Here is a 26,153-nt window from a genome sequence, read left to right as displayed (position 1 = left end):
AGTGTGCCAGGATGAATGAGTCGTGCACACTGCCCGGGTATCGGGCGCAGATATGAAAAATCCACATCTGTTGATCGCAGACCAGCTGTATGTTCATGGGGTGAAACCCCTATCGATTGGTGTAGAGTGGCCTGTTATCTGCCAGTTCCCGTGGGCATCATGCATCCCGTCGATCACCCCCTGGACCTGGGGCATCCCGGCGATGGCAACGAACCCCACTGCCCAGGCACCCTGGTGGACTCGGTCCACAAGGAAATGGATGTACTGGTCTGCTTGGGCATATAGGGCGTCCGTGATGGCGCGATGTACCTGTGCACAGAGGCCGGCGAGATCCCGGACAGGTCCCCACTCGGCGCCCTCTGCAGCCCGCCCCCCCTGCAGCAGCTTCCTCCTTACCGAGCAGCCCTCACTCACATGGCTGCAGGGTATCTGGCAGGGCTGTGGCCATCACCACAGCGACCAGCATCGCGGGTTGGTGTCCGATTGTCATTGTCTGCAGGGGGTGGAAGGCCAACATGTTAGCATGGTGCATAGTCCAGCATGCATCCAGGTACCATGGGCTACATGGCCCCTTTTGGCACTACGGGCCCTGCCCACACGTGTTCTCTCTTTCTCTCCCCCCCCCCCACCCCCCCCCCCCCCCCCAAACACACACACACACACACACACACACATTCTTGCCCCGTCTGTCTCTGGCCCCGGTGGTGCCCCCAGTCCTGGCGCCTGTCCCTGCTGCCAGGCTCACCCTTGGCAGGCACTGCCCTCACTGGGGGCTGCATTGGGTGTGGCCCTGGGTGGTCCCCTGGTGGGTGGCTGCCGGTTGGGTGGGGTGTTCGGGGTGGGGGGGTGGGGCACGATGTGGCGGGGGAATGGGTGCTGTGGTGGGTGCACTCATGCGGTCAGTGCCTCTGTGTAGAACCAGGGGCCGGGATGGGTGTTCAGCAAGATGGCAGTCAGTGCCTGGGACCGCCCCAGTCCCGTGGGGGCACCCCGGCTGCTCGGCCCACCCTCCTTCCGGCCCTGGCTGGAGCCCACCGCAGCCAGCACGGCCGGTGTGCGAGTCAGCAGCCCACAGTCACTCAATGCCATTTCCTACCTCCTCTCTCTCACTCAGCAGCCAGGACACTAGGTTTACTATTTTTAAGACAACAAGTGAACCAAGCCATGGGAAAACTGGCCCATCGGAGGCGGTGAATTGCGGAGACCCTGGAGCATCGGTTGTCAGGCCCGCTAATGATCTGCCTACTGTACTTTCACCCTGCACGGTGACCAACGCATTTGCACCATTTTCGGGGTGCCGGAGCATCCTGATTTGGTGCCAAATCGGTGCCTATCCCGATTTCAGTGCCGGAGGCTATTCTCCGCCCAATTGCGTTTCGTGATTTTGCCGTCGGCAAGTGGAGAATTCCGCCCAATGTCTTTAATTATCTACTCAGAAATCATAACAAAAATTCATTAGGCTTTTCCTTTTACAAGGACAAGTTTGAAATAAGGATTATCTCATTTTTACGGTGCCTTAAGTACCCCTTCTGTAAGCACAGTGTCTGCTTTCCTTTTAAACCAGGATTTTGAAAAACATTACTGCAGCAGATACAGAGACACCCTGGCCCAGGCATTGAACAATTACTGCACCAGATACAAAAAATACAATAATATATTATATATATATTATAGATTTATATTATCTATACATTGTCATGTGAGAATACCTTTAAGAAATGGGTGTGATTATAAATATCTGGAGTGAGAGTACCTTTAAGAAATGGGTGTTTACTACTGCAGTGATGTCAGAGAGTGGATGGAGCTGGGCTGTCTGTCAGCTTTTTACTTTTGTTTTTGAGCAGGCTGCAGTGTGTGCTTTAGTTTTGTTTTCAGTGTTGGAGGTAAAGCCAGACCAAGCAGATGTACTGCTGTTCTCTCTGCCATCAAAAGACTATCTCTTGATCATTTGGTGAATTCAGAATTATAAATGTTTTCAGTTGTGACTTTAACCTGGTGTGCTTCTGGTAAAAGGTGTTTTAAGTCTTATGGATGTTAAAAGGAAAACTTAAAGGATTACTTAGTGTTGTATTCTTTTGGGGGTTGTATTTGAATTGATGGTTGCTAAGATGTCCACTGTATGTTTTAAAAAGGTTAACTTGATCATAGAATAATCATTGTTTTGATTTTTTAAAACACCTTTCCACTTCTGCTGTACCACACCTGTAGAGTGGGCCGTGTGCTCCCCATACCACAATCTATTAAAAGTTGTGGGTCAGGTGAACTCCATGATACACTTTGGGGTTCTCTAAATCCTGGCCCATAACAAAATATATATATATATATATATGTATGTATGAAATTCCTACATTCATCACGATTTATGTAGACTGGAGATAGCGAAAGCCCTAGCATTGATCCAGGTGGTACTCCACTAGATACAACTTGCCAAACCAAAAATGACCCATTTATTTCTATTCTCTGCTTGTTCGCTAACCAATCCTCTAGCCATGCTAATATGTTATACCCAAGCCATGAACTCTTATTTTATGTAGCAACCTTTAATGTGGCACCTTGTCAAATGCCTTTTGGAAATCATAGGTTGCCACATTTTCTGGCTCCCATTTATCATGTTGCGTGTTACTTCCTCATAGATCTCTAATAAATTAGTCAAGCATAATTTATCTTTTCATTAAACCCTGTTGACTCTGCCTGATTGCACTAAGATTTTCCATGTGCCCTGCTATAACTTCCTAAATAATAGATTACATCATTTTCCAGATGACAGATGTTAGGCTAACTGGCCTGTAATTACCTGCTTCCAAAAGCGGTCTCCTCAATTCCTCCTCCCATTTCCGTCTCATCTCCTCCGCTGGCGCCTTCTCCGTTTCCAAGAACCACCCGTAAATGTCTGCAGTCCTCCCTTCCCCCAGCTCATCATGAGTTAGCAATTTATCCAATAGCGTATACTTTGGCAACTGAAGGACGAGGGAAGCTCCTTATGAACAAAATCCTGGACCTCCATGTACTTAAATTCACTCCTGCTTGGCACCTGGAACTTCCCCTGCAACTTCTCTAGCCTTGCGAACCTCCCCTCTACAAACAGTTCCCTTGCCCACTCTACCCCTTCCTCATATCAACTCCTGTACATCCGTCTATCTCTGCTGGTATAAACCTATGATTCCTACATATTGGAGCCAATACCGGCATACCCCCTACACCAAAGTGCCGCCTCAGCTGGTTCCATATCTTATAGGATGACACCAAAACCGGACTGTTAGTGTATCTCACAGGGAGAACGGGGGGGTGGGGGGTGCCATCATCAGGGCCCTTAAGCACACCCCCTCCCAGCAGGACTCCTTCACCTGTCCTGTGCCCCTATACAGCCTAAAATATCCCAAGTTCATCGTATCCGTACTCTCACTTGCAAATGAACCCAGCCCAAACCCAAGCCGCCCCAAGATCTCAACCAGGTACCTCCATTCTACCCAGTCAAAAGCCTTCTCCGCATACGTTGATATAATAACTTCCGGCGCTTTAGCCCTTGACAGAGTCATGACCACATTCAACAGCCTCCAGCTGTTGTTTGACAACTGCCACCTCTTAACAAACCCTGTCTGATCCTCGAAGACCACCTCTGGCACACACCCTTCCAACCACTCGCCGAAACCTTAGCCAGCAACTTCACATCAGTATTCAGCAGGGAGATGGGCCTATAAGACCCACTGCCTTCCTGTCGTCACTAGGGTCAAACTCCCCCTACGGTTTCTTCCGTTCTGCCAACAGCTCCCTAGCCTGAGCCACCAATTACTGCCAAGACCCCACTCACCATCAGGAACTTCCCTCCTGAGTCCCGCACGTCCCTGGCCATCACAAATGCCACCTTTTCACTGAACATGATGGCAACCCCCCTCAACTTGGAGTTAAACACCCATCCCTTTCTTAGCTGTGTCTGGTCCTTCACTCGCAGTTGTCTCTCTTGAAAGAAGACCTCACCTGCCCTCAAACCTTTTGAATCTATAAACACCTGGGACCGTTTAACCGGACCATTCAGCCCCGCATTTTCCAAAACACTATCCTCCCTGGGGATTTCTGAACACCCCCTCTATTGAAGTCCGCCATCCCCTACTAACATAGATCTAGCCCAACCACCAAGTCTGGGCCCGCCCAAAATGGCCAACCCCTCAATCCTCTCCTGAACCCAACCAAAAAATCACCTGCATCGCCAACACATTCTCCACCCATACTGCTTCTGTTTCCTGCCATCTATCGCTGGCATGGCAACTTCCAACTGGAGATCTACACAAAGGCCCCCCCCCCCCCCCCCCAATCAAAACGCACCTCACCCCTGGCTCCAGCAGGAGATAGAAACCCAAATCCTGGAACTATCCCCTCAGCGACCAAAATGAAAGCAAGGCCAACATGTGCAGAAAACAACATAACACTTACAAAACTTGTGTATATGTATCGTGCCAAAAACAAGTTCCCGCCATTAGCCATCCACCAACCCATGTTCCTTGACAAAGTCATTTGCCTCCTCCGGCATCATAAAATAATGTTCTCTGCTCTTGAAAGTCACCGAGAGTTTGGCTGGGTACAACAGCCGAACTGGACCTCTCTCCGAAAGAGTGCCGCTTTGCCTTGTTAAAACCCACCCCCGCTTGGCCAGGTCGGTCCTAATGTCTTGCGAGATCCAGATTTGATTCCCCTCCCAGCTATAGTCTTGCATCAACGTCACACACCTCAGAATCCTCTCCTTCTCCTGAAACTTGTGCATCTGGATGTACACCGCCCACGGCAGCTCCCCAGCTCTCGGCTTCTTTCGTAATGACCGGTGGGCACGATTCACTTCCGGGGCCTTCTCGAAGACCACCTCCACGACCAGCTTTGTGAACATTCTTAGTACAAAGTCCGTGGCACTCGTTCTGTCCAACCCCTTTGGCAACCCTAAATTCGTAGATTCTGCCACCTGGGTGATTCTCCCGGTCATCCACCTTTCCCAGCACCTTGCAGGCCTCTCCCACCATTACCATCTGCTCCAACGACACGATCGATCACTGTGCTCCAACACTGCCCTTTCCACTTCTCGGATCATCGCACCTTGCGATTCCAGATGCTTCTCCACCCACTCCAAAGTTCCGTGAAGAGGGGCTACTGCTCCCTCAATCGCCCTGGATCAGTTCGCGTGCATCTCTTTCCGATGATGCCGAAACTCTCCTTTAACTGCCCCACAGGCAGTGTCATAGGCGATGACTATGCACCCAACTCCACTATTATTTCAGTTGCTCTGCCACAAGGATCCTCCACCTCTCGAGCCAAGGCTTTACCAGACATTTGCCAGGTGTTGTAAGCTCACCGACATTCCCCTTTGGCGGAGAAACTAATTTCTTCCACTTATTCTGCACTTTTTACATGCAAAGTGTCCATTAACCAGGCAGAAAGGGCTAAAACGAAAGTTTTGGAGCAGAAGCCACCTTGTGTGTGACCGATCACCTTGGGGCCGCCACCGGAAGTCTCTCCCAGCATTCTTGAATAGAGGAGTCGAATTTTGCCATTTTCCAATGAGACTGTTCTCATTTTTGGAAAATTGCAACCAAAGCATTTACTACCCTCATGCCCACTTCTTTTGAGATGAAATCCATCAAGTCCTGGGACCTGTCAGCCTTTGGTTTTCTTAATACCCTTTCCCTGGTGATGTCATTATTTTTAATTCCTCACTTTCACCACTTGATTTACAAGTATTTCTGGGATGTTATTAGTATCTTCTACAGTGTAAATAGGTGCAAAATATCTGTTCAGCATGGCCACTTCCTTATTTCCCATTATTTATTCCCAGACTCACTCTCTTGAGAACCAGCACTCACTTTAGTTACTCTTTTCCTTTTTTAAATACTTGCAGAATCTCCTATTATCTATTTTTATATTTCTAGATAGCATTTTCTCATATATTCTAATTTCTCCCTCCTTATATTTTTAGTCATCCTATGCTGGGATTTAAATTCTGTCCAATCTTCTAACCTACCACTAATCTGTCTGCTTTTTCTTTAGATTTGATTTTAAAGCTAACTTCCTTAGTTAGCCACGAATGGTGCATCCTTCTCAGAGTCATTTTTTCTCACTAGAATGTATCTTTGCTAAATGGTATGAAATATCTCCTTAATTGTCTGCCGATTGCATTTCTACTGACTTGCTCCTTAGCCTAATTTCCCAGTTCATTTTAGCCAGCTCTGTCATCTCGCTCTTCTAATTGCCTTTATTTAAATTTAAAACACCTGGACCTACTCTTCTCTTCCCCAAACTGAATGTAAAGTTCAATCATGCTATGATCACTGATAAATAGAGGCTCCTTTGCTATGAGGTCAATAATTAAGCCTGCCTCATTGTACACTACCCCAGGTTGAGAATAGCCTGCTCTCTGGTTGGTTCTAGAATGAGCTGCTCTGAGAAATTGTCCTGAAATCACACTGTGAACTCATCTTCCAAGCTACCTTTTGCCATACAGATTTGTTCAATCGATTGTTTTTTAATATCACCCATGGTTATTATCTTACCTTTATTATAAACCCCCATTTATTTCTTCCTGTTTACCCCTTATAGCATAATTACTGGTAAGGGACCTATAATCTACTCCGACAAGTGACTTCTTAACTTTGGTATTTCTTATCTCTACCCAAACTGGTTCAACATCTTGGCCTTTACAATTAAGATCTTCTCTCACTATTATACTAATGTTATCCTTAATTAACATAGTTACCCTGCAACCTTTTACCAACTTTCTGTCCTTGTGAAATATCGAGTACCCTTGAGTGTTTAGGTCTCAGTCTTGGTCTTGCAGCCACGTCTCTGATACATCATACGTATTTATTTCTATTTGAGCTGACCATTCATGTTTTGTTATGAGTGCTTCAGGCATTCAGATACAAAGCCTTTAGTTCGGTCTTTTTGCTATTTTTTTCAAACTCTGGCCTTATCTACTGTTTGCACACACTATCTCTTGCTGTCACCCTTGGATTATCGTTACTCTTATTACTAACTTGCCCTTTTGTCTTGTCCCTCCACATTAATTCACCACATCTTTCATCATGTGTTCCCTGACTTTCACCATTTAATATTAGTTATTTGACTCGCCAGAACCCTGAATCTTGCCTGGTTCATTTGAAGACAATCCCAACGCTACAGCTCCCACTTCCTCAGTGCTGGTGTCAATTCCCCATGAATCGGAACTCATTTCTCCCACACCAAACTTTGAACCATGCATTCTCTTCATCCTACACCAATTTGCTCCTGTCTCGGGTAATCAGATGATTACCCCTGAGGTCCTGCTTTTTAATTTAGCCCCCAGTTGCTCATACTCTCCTGAGCAGAACTTCTTTCTTGATCCTAGCTATGGTGTTGGTACGCACATGAACCATAACAACCAGATGCAGATTCACACTCAACCCTGAGTAGATGTCCTAAACCCTGGCACCAGGCAGGCAACATGATCTTCTGGACTTTCGCTCTCAGCCATAGAGAACTGTATCTATCCCCCTGACTATATTGTCCCCTCAGTATCACTATTCATCTATTTACTCCCTTCACTTGAATTAAAACCTGTACCATGGTGCCATCTTTTGTTTAACCACCACTCAGCCTCTGTTTTCATCTACCATCCCTGACCATGGACCAAACTAGAAGGCCCTAGCCTAAGGCATGTAACTGACTTCTGGAATAGTGTACAGGTAAGCCCCCCCCCCAAACCCTGATGCATCGCAATGTCTGTATCTCATGCTGCAGCTCATTGTGTCGGAACCAAAGCTCCTCGAGCCGTAGGCACTTAACTGTAGACGTGGCGGCCTTGGACCACTCTAGTGTCTGCAGACCCACATACTGAAGCTGCAACACATGACTTGCTCCGCCATATTTTTGTTTTTTCAATTAACTAATTAATTGTGTTCTTCATAAAATGTTAATGAATGCCTCTAGTAATGCTTATGCTTATAGTCTTATTATTTCAGTTTTATCTTTTACTTACCCAATTGAAATTCCTTCATTTAGATAAGATGAATAGGAAATACTTCCCTGTCTCTCTGTGATGTTACACCTTGATTTTTCTTTCCTAAACAGTTTCTGAACCTGCAGACTGTTCAGTAGCTAACCTTTGGGAGGCATGGTGGCACAGTGGTTAGCCCTGCTGCCACACATGCCAAGGACCTTGATTCAATTCCGGCCATGGGTCACTGTACACCGGTTTCCTCCTTCAGTCCAAAGATGTACAGGTTAGGTGGACTTACTGTGCTAAATTGCCCCCTAGTGTCCAAAGATGTGTAGGTTAGATTAATGGATTAGTGGGATAGGGCGGAGGAGTGAGTTTGGGTGAAGTACTCTTTCAGAGGGTCGGTGCAGACTCAATGGGCCAAATGGCCTCTTGCACTGTGAGGATTTTATGATTCTACTCTATGATTCTTTATGTTCCATGTTTGCTCCTTCCTGAAATGAAGTCTCGCTTTCATCACTGCCCTTATTTAAAATAAATTTAGAGTACCCAATTTTTTTTTCCAATTTAAGGGACAATTTAGCGTGGCCAATTCACCTACCCTGTACTTCTTTTTGGGTTGTGGGGGTATGACTCGGGGCCGGGATCGAACCCGGGTCCTCAGCACTGCGGCAGCAGTGATAACCACTGTGCCACAGTGTTGCCACTTCATCGCTGTACTTTATGCCCCACTCTCCTCTTGCTCTTTCCTGAAGTGAAGTCTTGCTTTGACACTGCTCTTTATGTTCCACTCCACGCTCACTCTTTCCCAAAGTGAAGTCTTGCTCTCACTGCTGCTCTCTATGCCCCGCTCTTCTCTCGCTTCTTGCCACAAGTCAAGAAAGTGCAATAAATTTCCAATATCTGCACAGCCAAGTGCAGATTAGGAGACTGCGTACTCTTAGCCTGTGATTCTCTGTTCATTAATTTGACAAAATCGATAGTATACATTAAGAAGTGAACAACTCGACTTCCGGTTGCGGCGATGACCAGCTGAGTCGCACGTTTCGGCACCTCCCGTTTTAACGGACTTTTGGGCTCTTATCGGGAGCCCCAACGGAAATTTTTCACGGCCAAACTCAGTGTGAGGCGATAAAGGAAGGAGTCCCCCCGGGTGTGGATGGAAAGAAGCGATAGTAGTGGCCAGATTGCAGAGGATCCTCTGGAGCAGCGGCAGAGAAGAGAAGGGAGTAGCAAGATGGCGGCTGAGGGAGCCCAGATGGTATGGGGCCCGGAACAGCAGGAGTTCCTCCGGCAATGTGTGGAGGAGCTCAAGAATGAGGTGCTGGCGCCGATGTTGCTGGCAATTGAGGGATTGAAGAAGACACAAAAGACCCAGGAGATGGAGCTCCGTGGCGTGCAGGCAAAGGCAGCCGAGAATGAAGACGAGATACAGGGCTTGGTGGTAAAGTTAAATTTGGAATGTTGCAGCCGGCAAGACTGTGGGATACACACCAGGGCAAACACCACTACTTCGAGACGGCGGAGGAGGCGTGGGCATTTATTCAAGAAGAGAAGTTGGACTAGATTTGAGGAATGGATGTTTGGAAAGAAGTAGCGAGGTGGTGACAAGGAATTGTAGAGGGGGGAGGGCTAATCTGTAAAAATGTTGGACGGGAGAATTTTTTCACCCCCACCCCCAGAGGGGGGGGACACGAAGAAATGTGGGCGCCGGTGGGGAAGGGGAGAGGGAACTGTGCCATTAGGGGCGGGGCCGAGAGGGAAGCGCGGGCTTTTCTCCCGCGCTACGGAAATTGTGGTGGGAAAAGTGGGCGCAGGAAGGAAGGGGGCCCCACACGCAGGGAGGCCAAGGGGGAAGCCGAGGTCAGCCAGAGTTTGCAGACTCCCGGAAGCAATATGGGGGGAGCAATCAAGCTAGAAGGGAATCTAGCCGGGGGGAGGGGGAGATTAACTGGGTTGCTGCTGCTGAGGGTAAGGGGGAGCTGATATGGGATGGGATGGTCGGGACGGGAGGGCGCCGTCTGGGGGACAAACGGGTGCGTGGGACCCGGGTGAGGAGCTGGTTTAAAAAAGGGGATGGCTAGTCGACGATGGGGGGGGGGGGGGTAGGTAAAGCCCCCCCCCCCCCCCCCAACCCGCTTGATCACGTGGAACGTGAGGGGGTTGAACCGGCCGATTAAGAGGGCAAGGGTATTTGCGCACCTAAAGAGGCTGAAGGCGGATGTGGTTATGCTTCAAGAGACGCACCTGAAAGTGGCGGATCAGGTCAGATTAAGGAAAGGATGGGTGGGACAGGTTTTCCACTCAGGATTAGATGCGAAAAATAGAGGGGTGGCAATACTGGTGGGGAAACGGGTACTGTTTGAGGCTAAGACCATGGTGGCGGACAGTGGGGGCAGGTACGTGATGGTGAGTGGCAGATTGCAAGGTGAGGCGGTGGTGCTGGTGAACGTATATGCCCCGAACTGGGATGACGCGGGTTTTATGAAGCGTATGTTGGGGCGCATCCCGGACCTAGAGATGGGAAATTTGGTATTGGGGGGGGACTTCAACACGGTGCTGGAACCAGGGCTGGACCGGTCCAAATCATGGACCGGGAGGAGGCTGGCAGCGGCTAAGGTGCTTAAGGGGTTTATGGAGCAGATGGGAGGAGTAGATCCCTGGAGATTTGCTAGACCGAGGAGTAGGGAGTTTTCCTCCTTCTCCCACGCCCATAAAGTACACTCCCGGATAGACTTTTTGTCCTGGGAAGGGCGCTGATCCCGAAAGTGGCAGGAACGGAATATTCGGCTATAGCCGTTTCAGATCACGCCCCGCACTGGGTGGATCTGGATCTAGGAGAGGAGAAGGAGCAGCGCCCACTTTGGAGATTAGACATGAGACTGTTGGCAGAGGGGGTATGTGGAAGGGTGAGGGTATGTATTGAAAGGTACCTAGAGGTCAACGATGATGGAGAGGTCCAGGTGGGAGTAGTATGGGAGGCGCTGAAAGCGGTGGTTAGGGGGGAGCTGATTTCCATAAGAGCCCACAAGGGGAAAGAAGAGGGTAAAGAAAGGGAGAGACTGATCGGGGAGATTCTGAGGGTGGATAGGCAATATGCGGAGGCCCCGGATGAAGGGTTATACAGGGAAAGACGGAGACTACAGACGGGGTTTGACCTGCTGACCACGGGTAAGGCAGAGACTCAGTGGAGGAAGGCGCAGGGAATACAATACGAGTATGGGGAAAAGGCGAGCCGACTGCTGGCCCAACAACTTAGGAAGAGGGGGGTGGCGAGAGAGATCGGAGGAATTAGGGACTGGGAGGGAAGGATGGAACAGAGGGCGGAGAGGGTGAACGGGGTGTTAAAGTCATTCTATGAGAGGCTGTATAAGTCCCAACCCCCGGAGGGGAAAGAGGGAATGATGCACTTCTTGGACCAGTTGGAGTTCCCGAGGGTTGAGGAGCAGGAGGTGACAGGTCTGGGAGCGCAGATTGAGGTGGAGGAGGTGGTAAAAGGAATCGGGAACATGCAGGCAGGAAAGGCCCCGGGACCAGATGGGTTCCCGGTGGAATTTTACAGGAAATATGTGGACCTACTGGCCCCACTCCTGGCGAGAACCTTCAATGAGGCTAAGGAAAGGGGGACACTACCCCCGACGACGTCGGAGGCGACGATATCGTTGATCCTGAAACGAGACAAAGACCCGCTGCAGTGCGGGTCATACAGGCCCATCTCCCTCCTAAATGTAGACGCCAAGTTACTGGCCAAGGTGATGGCGACTAGGATAGAGGACTGTGTCCCAGGGGTGGTACATGACGACCAGACAGGGTTTGTTAAAGGGAGGCAATTGAATGCCAACATACGAAGGTTGCTGGGGGTAATGATGATGCCCCCACCGGAGGGGGAGGCGGAGATAGTGGTGGCGATGGAGATGCAGAGAAGGCATTCGATAGAGTGGAGTGGGACTAACTGTGGGAGGTACTGAAGAGATTTGGATTTGGAGAGGGGTTCATCAGATGGGTTCAGCTCCTGTACGGGGCCCCCGGTGGCAAGCGTGGTTACAAACAGGCAACAATCCGACTATTTCCGATTACGTAGGGGCACAAGACAGGGGTATCCCTTGTCCCCGTTACTGTTCGCGTTGGCAATCGAGCCATTGGCCATAGCGCTGAGGGGCTCTAAGAAGTGGAGAGGGGTGCTTAGAGGAGGAGAGGAACATCGGGTGTCATTATATGCGGATGATCTGCTGCTATATGTGGCGGACCCAGTGGAGGGGATGCCTGAGATAATGCAGACACTCAGGGAGTTTGGAGAGTTCATCGGATACAAATTGAACATGGGAAAGAGTGAACTATTTGTGATGCACCCCGGGGAACAGGGCAGGGGAATAGATGATCTGCCGCTGAGGAGAGTAGCAAGGGACTTTCGATATCTAGGGATCCAGGTGGCTAGGAACTGGGGAACCTTGCATAAATTTAACTTGACACGACAGGTAGAGCAGATGGAGGAGGACTTTAAAAGGTGGGACATGGTGCCCCTGTCATTGGCGGGTAGAGTACAGGCGGTCAAAATGGTGGTCCTCCCGAGGTTTCAGTGCCTCCCCATACTGATTACAAAGGCCTTCTTCAAGAAAGTGGATAGGAGTATTATGAGCTTTGTGTGGGCTGGAAAGACCCCAAGGGTAAAGAGGGGGTTCCTGCAGCGTAGGAGGGACAGAGGGGGACTGGCACTGCCGAGCCTGAGTGATTACTATTGGGCCGCCAACGTGTCTATGATATGTAAGTGGATGAGGGAAGAAGAAGGAGCGGCGTGGAAAAGGCTGGAGATGGCGTCCTGTAGGGGAACAAGTTTAAAAGCACTAGCGACGGTGCCATTACCGTTTTCCCCGAAAAAATACACCACAAACCCAGTGGTGGTGGCGACTTTAAAGATTTGGGGGCCGTGGAGACGACATAGGGGGGTGACGGGTGCCTCGGTGTGGTCCCCGATAAGGAACAACCACAGGTTCGTCCCGGGAAGGATAGATGGGGGATTCCAATCTTGGCAACGAGCAGGAATTGTGAAATTGAAGGACTTTTTCTTGGACGGGACGTTAGCGAGTCTGGGAGCACTGGTAGAAAAATACGAGTTGCCACCTGGGAATGCCTTCCGATATATGCAAGTGAGGGCATTTGCAAGGCAACAGGTGAGGGAATTTCCGCAGCTCCCGGCGCAGGGGATCCAGGACAGAGTGATCTCGGGGGCATGGGTCGATGATGGTAAAGTGTCCGATTATATACAGGGAAATGAGAGACGAGGGGGAGACGATGGTAGAGGAGCTAAAGGGTAAATGGGAGGAGGAGTTGGGGGAAGAGATTGAGGAGGGGCTGTGGGCAGATGCCATAAGTAGGGTAAATTCCTCGTCCGCGTGTGCCAGGCTCAGCCTGATCCAATTCAAGGTTCTACACAGGGCGCATATGACTGGAGCAAGGCTGAGTAGATTTTTTGGAGTGGAGGATAGGTGCGGGAGGTGCGTGGGAAGCCCGGCGAACCCCACCCACATGTTTTGGTCATGTCCGGTATTGCATGGGTTCTGGGTGGGTGTTGCAAGAGTGATCTCAAAGGTGGTGGGGGTCCGTGTCGAACCAAGCTGGGGGTTGGCTATATTTGGGGTTGCAGAAGAGCCGGGAGTGCAGGAGGCGAGAGAGGCTTATGTTTTGGCCTTTGCGTCCCTAGTAGCCCGGCGAAGGATTCTACCTATGTGGAAAGAAGCTAAACCCCCGGGTGTGGAGGCCTGGATAAACGACAAGGCAGGGTTTATAAAATTGGAGCGAATAAAGTACGCACTAAGAGGTTCGGCTCAGGGGTTCACCAGGCGGTGGCAACCGTTCCTTGACTATCTCGCAGAGCGATAAGGGAAAACGGGAAAGACAGCAGCAGCAACCCGGGGGGGGGGGGGGGGGGGGGGTACATGTGGGTCCTTGGGTTTTTTTTTCCATGCTAGTTGTTTATAATTATATTTATTTTTTCAATGTTACTATTTCTTTTTCTGCACTTGTTGTTAGTTAATATATTGTTTAAATAACGGTCAATGTACATTTTGTTACAAAGTTGTAAAAATGGAAAATTCTTTTTGATCGAAAAACTTTAATAAAATATATTTTTTTAAAAAAAGAAGTGAACAACGCGGACATTACTTGAGGTTACATAAGAACAGGAAGGTTACATAAGAACAGGAAAGAGGTCTTGACAGATGAGCTGAAGGTGATGGAATTGTTGTTTCTAAAGTATTCCAGTCATTGGGTCCTATGCTTCTCGCGTGGCCTTCCACCCCAAGTCTGTTAAACCTTACTACCTGCTATACTGCAGACCTGAAAAGTCTCCAATACTACTGGAACCCTTCAACCTGGCCAGTGAACTGGCCTCTGCTCAGAAATACCAAGATCATAATTCTCTTTCAAATCCTCTCAAATCTCAGGATATCATTCTGTGTATACAGGACCGTTCACCCATCTTCCTTGAACCTCACTCTAGCACTGAATGTGCCAAGTATTGCTAGGCCCTGACATCTCCCAGTTCTGATGTACCCCACGCTTCTTTCCCAATATGTGTGTCAGGTAATGCCACAAGGCATAACACTCCTGCACAATTGGAACCTTTAGCTTACTGAACACCATAACAGATCATCTGTTAGTCTATTGTAATACCGTAACAACTCTCAAATAGTAAAATTGTACAAAATAATTTGTTATGCATTGAGGAATGGATTAAAATAAAGTTTTAATTAGGGAAGTTAACTGACCAGAAAAAAAATGTAAATGTGAATAATTTCTCTTTGTACGTCATAATTCATGTTGTTTTTTTTTTCATTTGGATATTGGTCCATAACTTCCAAGCTTCCCAGCATCGTATTAGGGAGTACCCTGAAGATGCATTTGGGAATGCCCTTTGGATGCTCCCAGGTAAAATTTGCACAGCAATTGCCCAGAAGTACAAACATCCTCTGAGCAATTACCCTGTCCTGGGAACAATCCAAAAATCTGATTTAAATGGCAAACTTCAGATGGTTCCAACTTGCTTGCACCAAAAGTTACCTACAAAGCACTTGAAGAATTAAAAGCACTTGTAACTTCTGGGTAGCTATTATACAGTCTGAGGCCGACTGGTGTAAGAAACTGGGCTCAGAGTGGCAATCAAAACCTCTGCCGTGCCCCTCCATGCCCTCCCGCCTTTGCGCCTCCCCATACCCAGTTTGAGTCGGACAGGCTTGGAATAAAAAAATCAGGTAAGAAATTGGGCACAGAGTGGTATTCCAATGCCAATTGCCACTCTTGAGGAGGTTCAAGCCCCCCCCTCATTCTGAGCTTCAACCATTCGTTATTTCAGATTGGAATAGTGCATCAATATTCCACAATGATGTCATATCCCTCTTTGTATATTATGGTGCTTTGTCAGTGGCTGCATTACATAGCACTATGAAAATGCCAGTGGTTTTAAAGTACCAGATTACAATGAATTGTCTTGTTAAAATGTTTCAGTTTTGATAGCTTTTTTTCTATCGAGAGTTAAATTTTGAGCCAGTTTAATTCTTTGTCATGGAACTAGCAAAGGCCATCTGATCCTTGGTTACAATTCAAATGTTTCCATTCTATTTGCGATGAGAGAGAATATACCCCATGCTCCTTATACTCACAGACATTCATCTTGATCACCTCCTCTGGGAGGAAAAAATGTATGTCCTTGTGCAAGGCCAGATTGTAGGTCTACCTCTCACAGTAACACAGTGAAGCATGTTTATTCTACTGTATATGTTTACTGGAATGAGAGGTGGCTGCTCTTGGAACTTTAATGTCCACTGACGACTCTATAGTCCCCAAGTCACATGTAAAGCCAGATTACTGATTATGCAAATAATTTGTCCCAACCTGTAAATGGGCCCAAATATCAGTGTCATTTTTCATTCCATAACTCTTGCCCTTTCCAACTACCTGAATTTAATTTTACTAAGAAGCCATATTGGCCATTCAAGGAGAGGAAAATTTGACTCTGACTTGTCTTTTTGAAAATTACTTGTACAATTTTCAGAAGCAGAAATAACTTGGTGTGGCACTTATGAATTCAGTTTCACTCCTGATGGGTTCACATTTTGCTTTTCAGAGTTCCAAGTGCCAGTGACAGAACCTGATATAAACAACAGACTGGAATCATTGTGTCTCAGTATGACTGAACATGCCCTGGGTGGTAAGTGAAAACGGAATGTCATGCAAGCATGCCCAAAAACCAAATGAGGCATCTGTATAATTAGAATATTCGGGATAGTTTTATGTGAAAAAGAAGAATATCCTTTTAACTGGTCTCATCCACATTTATGGTAAAAGAAGCCTTTAGAAGGGGCATAGATTGGCAATCCGTAAAGTTTTCTTTTCACTCGGGTAAATTAATCGAAAACAAGAATCTGAAATTTATATCTTCTTGATTTTATTTTCATAATCATTGTGCACTTTAAACTTGCAGTGACTAAGTCAGATTTTAGTGAATATATCATATGCCAGCTGCAGGAAGCCTCTCCTCGTGACTATAGTTTATTATCCCTGGCATCAATGCCGGTGAATATATGCTGCCTCTCTGGATTTAATATCCTTTCTGTAATGGAGTATCCAAAACTGTGTACAATACAGTAACTATGGCCTAACCAATATTGTCTCTATATTGTGCCTTTAACACAATGAAACATCTCAAAATGCTTCACAGGAACATTATATAACAATGAGCCCAAACCACAGAAGGCGATATTATAATAATAATAATCTTCATTAGTGTTACAAGTAGGCTGATAACGCTGCAATGGAGTTACTGTGAAAATCCCGAGTTGCCACACTCAGGCGCCTGTTCGGGTACACAGAGGGAGAATTCAGAATGTCCAATTCACCTAACAAGCACGTCTTGTGGGAGGAAACCGGAGCACCCGGAGGAAACCCACACAGACACGGGGAGAACGTGCAGACTCCGCACAGACAGTGACCCAAGCCGGTAATCGAACATGGGTCCCTGGCACTGTGAAGCAACAGTGCTAACCACTGTGCCACCATGCTGCCCAGATAAGTATTACGTCAGATGACCAAAAGCATGATCAGAAAGGTAGGTTTAAAAAGTATCTTAAAAGGGAAAAGCAAGGTTGAGAGGTGTAGGGAGGGTATTCCACAGCATGAGGCCTAGGCAACTGAAGGCACAGCCACTAAATGTGAAGCAATTATAATTGGGAATGCGCAAGATGCCAAAATTGGAGGAGCGCAGATATCTGGGAGGGTTGTGGGCTGGAGGAGATTACAGGGATATGGAGGGGCAAAGATGTGGAAGGATTTGAAAACCAGGATGAGAATTGTAAAGCCATGTTGCTGGACTGGAGCCAATGTAGGTCAGCGAGCGCAGGGTACAATCATTTATTTAAACTTATCATGGCTCTGTGCTTGTGTTTTTAAAATCTAAAAATACAGTTCACCTTTTCTTTGACTTGATCTACTTGCTTTTCAAAGAGTTGGATATTTATTGTCTCGATGGTCTCGATTCATCCTGCAGTGTCTTCCCATTGAGTGTATCCTCTCACTTCTTGTTTTCATCCCAAAGTGTATTATCTTGCAGCTTTCTGCATTAAATTCCATCCTCTACTTGTCTACCCATTCGATTAATCAGTCTTTGTCTCCCTGATGTCTTTTGTGCTCTACCTAACTATTTTTCAAAGCTTCTATCGTATATAATCAGAAAATTAAGATTGTGCTCTGAAATTAAGATTGTATGCCAGGACTGACCTTTGAAGTACACCACTTCAACCCTCCTTCAATCCAAGTAATATCTTCTGAAAAATCCATTAATACATCTACTGCATTCTATAGAATCCCGACGGTGCAGAAGGAGGCCACTCGGCCCATAGCACCTACCTCCGAAAGAGCACTCTATCTAGGCCCACACACCTTTGTGCAGGTTAAATAATGTTTTCATTTATTCAGTTAATCATTTAAAAACTAGTAAATTTGTTCAATGGAATTTGGCTTCAAAAACTTAACTTGGCTGTCATTGATGACGCATGCATTCCTGAATCCCCACTTAAGTGAAACAGATGCATGATTAATTTCATTTCAAATTTATAAGCTCCTTCTAAAATCGAACTTGGGGGCTGAAAAGGCAGAGAGTGTCATTTGGAACATCTGATCCCTTGTTGACGTCAGGCTTTAGCAATTTATTACTTTAATTTAACAACAATGGTTGATTTAAATTAATGGTAACCAATCAACACATTTTCTAATGTACATAATTAAAGTGCACCATTTTTTGCATCTTTTCACAAGCTGTTTTGAGTGCTGCACGATGATTTCTACATGCACAAGATCTGCAGCATAGTCCTGTGTACTGCAATATAAACATTACATGGGAGAAAATATCTTTAATAGTGCTTAAATAAATATCAAACCTTATTTGATTTTTGGAGCAATTAAACAATATGTGTGTATCTCTGGTATACAGGTGCATTGATTCAAAATGAATGTTAATCCAGAATTCATAGGATTGATCTGGTCAAAACAGTACATCCCGTGTCCAAGTTATTTTCTAATAAGCATTCTCTGATTATTGACATACAACTTCTAACTTGGCAGATTTATATATGATTTCATTATTAAAATGGAAACTGAATGTACTACTTATAATTAAGCTGTAGATCCACAACGGAGTCTCTGTTAAAACCATTTATTAGTAATATTTTGGGGAAAGCTCAGCCAATAATGTGGTGTGGTTTGGTATGCAGTACTGCTGTCCATATGTTAAGCCCCAGAGTTCTAACAAAGTGAGCTGTGTCCATGTGCCATCTGCTTTGCATGTCTCTTAAATAGCTTATTAGTATAGCAAACCGTGAGGCATTTCCTTAAACATCACTTTCCTAGCAAAGTACAGTGTTGAGTTGACTTATGGTAAAGTTTTATTTGCAGTCAGCTAGTTTTAATTCAGTACAGTGAAAGCCTCTCCAGCCTGTCATCAACTGAACAGTAAGTTTTCTATTCTCGGTAGGTAAAAGTTAACATTTTTGTTTTTGCTGAAATAAAATCAGTCTGTGTTTGTTCCAACAAAAAAAAAACTATTTAATCCTTTTCTGAGTTCAAGTTACTTGATATCTGAATGATATAACTTTCAACATTTTTAGAGGCATGTTGTATAGAACTTTTATGTAAACTACTTAAAATTAATTTTAAAATATTTAGTAATTGAATTCATCTAGTTCTTCAAATGATATCTTCAACTTCCTATTTTAAACAAAAGTCCTCTCAAATATTGTAGCAACTACAGGAGTAATTCACTATTTTTCTGTGTTTGTTAGAAGGTAACACCCAGTATAGAGGCAGTGTTACTGCCAATATAATTTTAAAATACTTGCGTTTTGCAGTTAACCATCTCATCCCAAGTCCAAATGTTAACAATTTTCATTAAAAAGCAAATGTAATGTTCAGTGTATAAAAGTTCTGAAATCGTGCTTTAATTTACCCAATAGAATTAAGTTCATTGTGTGTTAATGCATCTCCAGAGGACTTCCAGTGGCGGCACGTGGGAGGAAGTCACACGAGGCTTAATTTCTTTTAGAATTTAATTGTCCCAGGGTCAATTTTTCATTAAATAAATGCAGGAAGACATAAGGAAGGAAGATGTCCAAGGAAAACCACCGTGAAGAAGTGGACAAGTGAAGGTTCGCTGTCGAGTGGAAGGGTCTGCTCGGAACTGGAAGGATGGCGGAGGCTGGGTCGATGGGTGCGGCCTTGCTGTTCACGTCAGAAAAGATGACCGAGGTGATGGTTTTGGAACTTGAAAAACAGTTCGCAAAGCACATGAAGATGATGAGGAAGGAGATGATGACAGCATTGAAGGTGCTGGTCAAGAAGGCGATTGCCCCGGTGAAGGCAGCGGTGTCGAGGACATCAGCCGAGGTGCGGGAGCAGGGAGAGAAACTGAAGGGAGTGAGGAGGCCTTACCGCAATTCAGCGATTGGCTCACCTTGATGGGTGAGAATGTGCAGAGGGTGGTGGAGGCCAACAAGGGTCTGCGAGCAAACGTTGAGGACCTGGAAAACAGAGCGAGGTGGCAAAATCTGAGGATCGTGGGCTTGCCCAAGGGGGTGGAGAGCCAGAGGCTGAAGGAGTATTTTGCCAAGATGTTGGCGGAGCTCTTGGGGGAGGGGTTAGTTCCCCCCAGGTATAAACTGGATCGGGCTCATAAGGTGTGGAGGCCTAAACCAAAGGCGAATCAGCTGCCAAGACGACGATTATTTGTTTCCATAGGTACTGCGTGCAGGAGAAAGTCCTAAGTTGGGCAATGCAGAAGCAGGAAGTGCAGTGGGCTGGAGCTGGTATATGTATATACCAAGACTACCGTGGAGTTGGCAAGGAGGTGGGCGGTCTTTGGCTGCGTGAAGATGGCATTGTATAACAGTGGTGTGCACAGGTGGCATAGGACGGGGGTAGGTACAATCTTACTAGTTTAATGGGGAGGGTGAAGGCGGACTTGACAAGGTGGGATGGTCTTCCTCTGTCGCTGGCAGGTCGGTTGCAGGTGATTAAAATGAATGTGTTGCTGCGGTTTTTGTTTATATTTCAGTGCCTGCCGAGTTTTTTACCAAAGGCGTTTTTTAAAGAGGTGGCTAGGTTTGAGAAGGTACTTCTGCAGAGAGAACGGCTGGCAGGAGGGTTGGGCCTCCCGAATCTACTGTATCATTACTGGGTGGTGAATGCTGAAAAGGTGAAGAGTTGGGTCAAAGTGGGGAGGGGGTGTGGGGGGAGAAGAGAGAAGAGAGAGAGAGAGTCCCAGTGGGTTAGAATGGAGAAGAGTCTGTGCAGGAGTTGGGTCTGAGGGTGTTGGCAACAGCCTTTGCCTCTTTGATTGCCCGGAGGTGGGTCCAGTTGGGGTAGAGGTTAGCTTCTCCATCCTGTGACACGGCTCGGCAGGGGGACCTACTTGAATTTCTTTGACTCTCGGGAAGGTGAAGTCTCAGCTGAAGGGGATGGAGGAAGGGTTTCACAATTCATGGGGGCTGTTTATTATGCACTTCTGAGAATTGGTTGCCATTGAACATTAGGGGGGTACAAGGGGAGGGTCGGCGACATGTTGTCTTTGGTTACACTGTTTATGGATTGATTGTTAATTTTTGTTTTTTTACCTGAAATGTACGGTGGATGTTTTGGTCTGTATATCGAACGGGATGTGGTTTGTATGTGGGGGATTGTTATTGTATTTGTTTTTGTTTTTTTCTTTGGTTGTTGTGGTAGTAGAGGTATTACAGTACCTGGTAATGCTGGAGCACCATTGGTGGAAACTGTATGCTTCCTATTGGTCAAGATGTATAGTAGCTCCGCCCTGCTAGGCGGGGTATAAGAGCCCGTGCCGCCCCAGCAGCCTTCATTCTGTACCTGAGCTGCTGGGGGAAACGTCTAGCTTATTAATGCCTTCAGTTGGACTACAACCTCGCTTTAGTGGTCATTGATTGTGCATCGATATAATAAGCTAGTTTTTTTTTTTAAATGGATGGAGATCCGAATCAAGCCAGAGTGAGTGCAACTCAGCACCCACACGGCGAACTCAGCAGCAATCTTCAAGCACTAGCTGGCGTGCTTTAAAGGATCTCTTGGGACGGCCGAAAACGCACCCACAGGAGAACAGAAAATGCGAGACCTGCACTCAAGGGTGAGCCCGGAGATTTACACCCTCATCGAGGAAGCGGAAGACTTCGATGCAGCAATAGAGCTGCTAAAAGGACATTATATTCACCTGGTAAACAAAGTTTCCGCCCGGCATCTGCTAGCAACGAGGCGACAAACCCCTGGGGAATTGCTGGAAGAATTCTACTGTGCACTCCTGGTGTTGGGGAGAAACTGCAGCTGCCCACAAGTTTTGGCGAGCAAACACACTGAACTCTTGGTCTGGGACGCTTTCATGGCAGGTATGCTATCCTCACAAATCCGCCAGCAACTGCTAGAAAAAGATACTCTAGGTCTCAAGGAGGCACAGGCCCTTGCAGGCTCCCTGGATGTGGCCTCCAGAAACGCCCGCGCTTACGTTCCCGACCGCGCGGCAGATCCATGGGCAGCATGGAACCCCTCCGCGGCCGACCCCGAGATATCCCCCATCCCCCCCACAAGCTTGTTCTGCAAGGCGGCCTGGCAACCCCGGGGGGCCCAGCTGCTACTTTTGCAGGCAGGCCAAGCACCCCCGCCAGCGCTGCCCGGCCCGTGCATCCACCTGCAACGGATGCGGTAAAAAGGGCCATTTCGTGGTGGTATGCCAGGCCAGTGCAGTTGCCGCGGTCTCCGGCGGCGAATGCGGACCACCACCACAAACCTCTCCATGGTCCCCGTGCGGCCAGCGGGCCCCGCCATCTTCCTACTCCGAGGCCACGTGAGGCCCCCAGGCGCCACCATCTTGTCCCACGGACGCCACGTTAACGGGATGGCGCCGCCATTTTGTACACCCCCAGCCATGTGCGACCAATGGGAGCTGCCATCTTTGATGAACCCCAGGACCCCAGCTTGGCTGACCACACACTGTCCGAAGAGAACACTCAACTGCTACGATTAACCTCGGTGACTCTGGATCAGTCCCGGCCTCGAACACTCTCAACTGCTACAACGACTGTATTTATCAACGGGCACGAGACGTCCTGCCTAATCGACTCTGGGAGCACGGAGAGCTTCATACACCCTGACATGGTAAGGCGCTGTTCCCTCCCCGTCCACCCCGTTAATCAAAATATCTCCCTGGCCTCCGGTTCCCACTCAGTAGAGATAAAGGGGTTTTGTGTAGCAAACCTCACAGTCCAGGGAAGGGAGTTCAAAATTTTCCGTCTCTACGTCCTTCCCCACCTCTGCGCGGCCACACTCCTAGGTTTAGACTTCCAGTGTAACCTCCAAAGTCTAACCTTCAAATTCGGCAACCCTATACCCCCCTCACTGTCTGCGGCCTCGCGACCCTTAAGATCGACCCGCCTTCCCTGTTTGCGAACCTCACCCCGGATTGCAAACCCGTCGCCACCAGGAGCAGACGGTACAGTGCCCAGGATCGGATCTTTATTAGGTCAGAGGTCCAAAGGCTACTGAGGGAAGGAGTCATTGAAGCTAGCGACAGTCCCTGGAGAGCTCAAGTAGTGGTGGTAAAGACCGGGGAGAAGCAAAGGATGGTCATCGACTACAGTCAGACTATCAACAGGTTTACACAGCTGGACGCATACCCTCTGCCCCGCATATCCAACCTGATCAACAGGATCGCGCATTAAAAGGTCTTCTCCACAATAGACCTTAAGTCCGCCTACCACCAGCTCCCCATCCGCACTAGTGACCGCAAATACACTGCCTTCGAGGCAGATGGGCGGCTCTACCACTTCTTAAGGGTTCCCTTCGGTGTCACCAACGGGGTCTCGGTCTTTCAGCACGAGATGGACCGAATGGTTGACCGGTACGGTTTACGGGCAACATTCCCGTATCTCGATAATGTCACCATCTGCAGCCACGGCCAGCAGGACCACGACACCAACCTCCGAAAATTCCTCCAGACCGCAAAGATCCTTAACCTTGCATACAACAAGGATAAATACGTGTTTAGCACCGACCGCCTAGCCATCCTCGGCTACGTAGTGCAAAATGGAGTTATAGGCCCCGACCCTGAACGCATGCGCCCCCTTATGGTGTTCCCCCTCACTCACTGCCCCAAGGCCCTGAAGCGCTGCCTAGAGTTTTTCCGTTACTACGCCCAGTGGGTCCCCAACTATGCGGACAAGGCCCCTCCCCTGATCCAATCCACAGCTTTTGCCCTGTCGATAGAGGCCCGTCAGGCCTTCAGCTGCATCAAAGCAGACATTGCAAAGGCCACGATGCACGCCATCGACGAGTCCCTCTCCTTTCAGGTCGAGAGCAACGCGTCTGACGTAGCTCTGGTGGCCACCCTCAACCAAGTGGGCAGGCCTTCTCACGTACCCTCCATGCTTCCAAAATCCGCCACTCCTTAGTCGAAAAGGAAGCCCAGGCCAGAGTCGAAGCTGTGCGACATTGGAGGCATTACCTGGCCGGCAGAAGATTCACTCTCCTCACTGACCAATGGTCGGTTGCTTTCATGTTCGATAATGCACAGCGGGGCAAGATAAAAAACGATAAGATCTTGCGGTGGAGGATCGAACTCTCCACCTACTACTACGAGATCTTGTATCGTCCCGGGAAGCTAAACGAGCCTCCTGACGCCCTATCCCGCGGCACATGTGCCACCGCACAAGTGGACCGCCTCCGAACCCTCCACGAGGACCTCTACCACCCGGGGGTCACTCACTTTTTCCATTTTATCAAGACCCGCAACCTGCCCTACTCCATCGAGGAGGTCAGGACAGCCACCAGGGACTGCCACATCTGCGCAGAGTGCAAACCGCACTTCTACCGGCCAGAGAAAGTGCACCAGATAAAGGCTTCCTGTCCCTTTGAACGCCTCAGCATGGACTTCAAAGGCCCCCTCCCCTCCACCGACCGCAACATTTACTTCCTGAACGTGATTGACGAGTACTCCCGGTTCCCATTCGCCATCCCCTGCCCCGACATGACCGCAACCACCGTCGTCAAGGCCTTCCGTAGCATCTTTGCACTGTTCGGGTTCCCCGCTTACATACATAGTGATAGGGGGTCCTCCTTTATGAGCGACGAACTGCGTCAATTCCTGCTCAGCAAGGGCATCGCCTCGAGCAGGACGACCAGTTACAACCCCCGGGGTAATGGACAGGTAGAGAGGGAGAACGGAACGGCCTGGAAGACCGTCCTACTGACCCTACGGTCCAGGAATCTCCCAGTCTCCCGCTGGCAGGAAGTCCTCCCGGATGCCCTCCACTCCATCCGGTCACTGCTTTGTACCACCACCAACCAGACACCTCACTAACATCTCCTTGTCTTCCCCAGGAAGTCCTCCTCTGGGACCTCGCACCCGACCTGGTTGGCAACATCCGGACCCATCCTGCTCCGAAAACCCGTGCGGGCTCACAAATCGGACCCGTTGGTCGAGAGGGTCTATCTTCTCCACGCTAACCCCCAGTACGCCTTTGTGGCGTACTCCGACGGCCGACAAGCTACGGTCTCCCTACGAGACCTGGCGCCCGCCGGAGCCCCACGCACACCTCAGCCACCAGTCCCACCCTCCCCTCCACCCGGGCACCTTACAGGAGGATCGGTCCTTCTGCCGGCCCCGTCGAGGCCGCCCCACCCACCGACGCACCCCGCAGGCGCTCCCTTCCCTGGTCAACCGTTTTCCCCACCAACGCCGTCTAGGGGTGTCTAAGCTGCCACGGAGATTGAAGCCACGCTCCCGGAGTCACAGATGCCCGAGCCTCCACCGGAGTCACCACCGAAGCTCCGACGATCACAGAGGACGACCAGGGCCCCCGATCGACTGATTGCTTCATTTTAAATTGTAAACTGTAAATTTAAACCATAAATTGTAAATAGTTAATAGAATTGTAAATAGTTACAAAACGCTGTACGGAGGTATTATGGTACCTCCATAACTAATTTTGCCACGTTGCCATGTTTGTAGTATCAGGCCACCACCCCCGCCGGACTCTCTTTTTTTAACAGGGGGTGAATGTGGTAGTAGAGGTATTACGGTACCTGGTAATGCTGGAACACCATTGATGGAAACTGTATGCTTCCTATTGGTCAAGGTGTATGGTAGCTCCGCCCTGCTAGGCGGGGTATAAGAGCCCGTGCCGCCCCAGCCACCTTCATTCTGTTGAGCTGCTGGGGGAAACATCTAGCTTATTAAAGCCTACACTTGGACTACAACCTCGCTTGAGTGGTCATTGATCGTGCATCAGTTGTTTATTGAAGAAAATGTTGAAAATGAAGAGAATAAACAGATTTATAAAAGAAAAAAGTTAACGCATCTCCAGATTAAAATATTTTGCCAATTGAAAGCACTAAAAACCCTATTCAGTGCTTCATGTGCTTTAAATGATGAATGGGAGATGGTGTATTGGTGAATGACAGCACTCTGTGGTAGAATGAAGATTTTTGTCCAAGGCTGAGGAAAGTTGAAGATTTAAAATTGAGGTGGGGAGAAACCTGGATATTTTGAAATACCCTTCTAGTTTTCTCCCGTGAAGAATAAGACTCGGCAATTGAGGCTATTTTTACTTTCTTGTATTGGCATGTTATTTCTTGTATTGGATTTTTATTGTTAATT

General features: G+C 48.1%; 1 protein-coding gene across 5 annotated transcripts in view; it reads left to right on the top strand.

Annotated features, from left to right (window-relative positions):
- The window catches only part of samd4a (sterile alpha motif domain containing 4A), a 273,565-nt gene that overhangs the window by 224,308 nt on the left and 23,104 nt on the right, over positions 1–26,153 (top strand). For all 5 annotated transcript variants that reach the window (XM_072489709.1, XM_072489710.1, XM_072489706.1 and 2 more), the window contains one exon: positions 16,074–16,157. In XM_072489709.1, the coding sequence (XP_072345810.1) occupies positions 16,074–16,157 (84 nt within the window). The remainder of the gene's footprint in view (positions 1–16,073; positions 16,158–26,153) is intronic.

The sequence above is a fragment of the Scyliorhinus torazame genome, chromosome 2 (genome assembly GCF_047496885.1).
Source record: "Scyliorhinus torazame isolate Kashiwa2021f chromosome 2, sScyTor2.1, whole genome shotgun sequence".
Classification (NCBI taxonomy): Eukaryota; Metazoa; Chordata; class Chondrichthyes; order Carcharhiniformes; family Scyliorhinidae; genus Scyliorhinus; species Scyliorhinus torazame.
The sequence above is the reverse complement of the archived record's forward strand: the minus strand, read 5'-3'. Positions and strand labels throughout refer to the sequence as shown.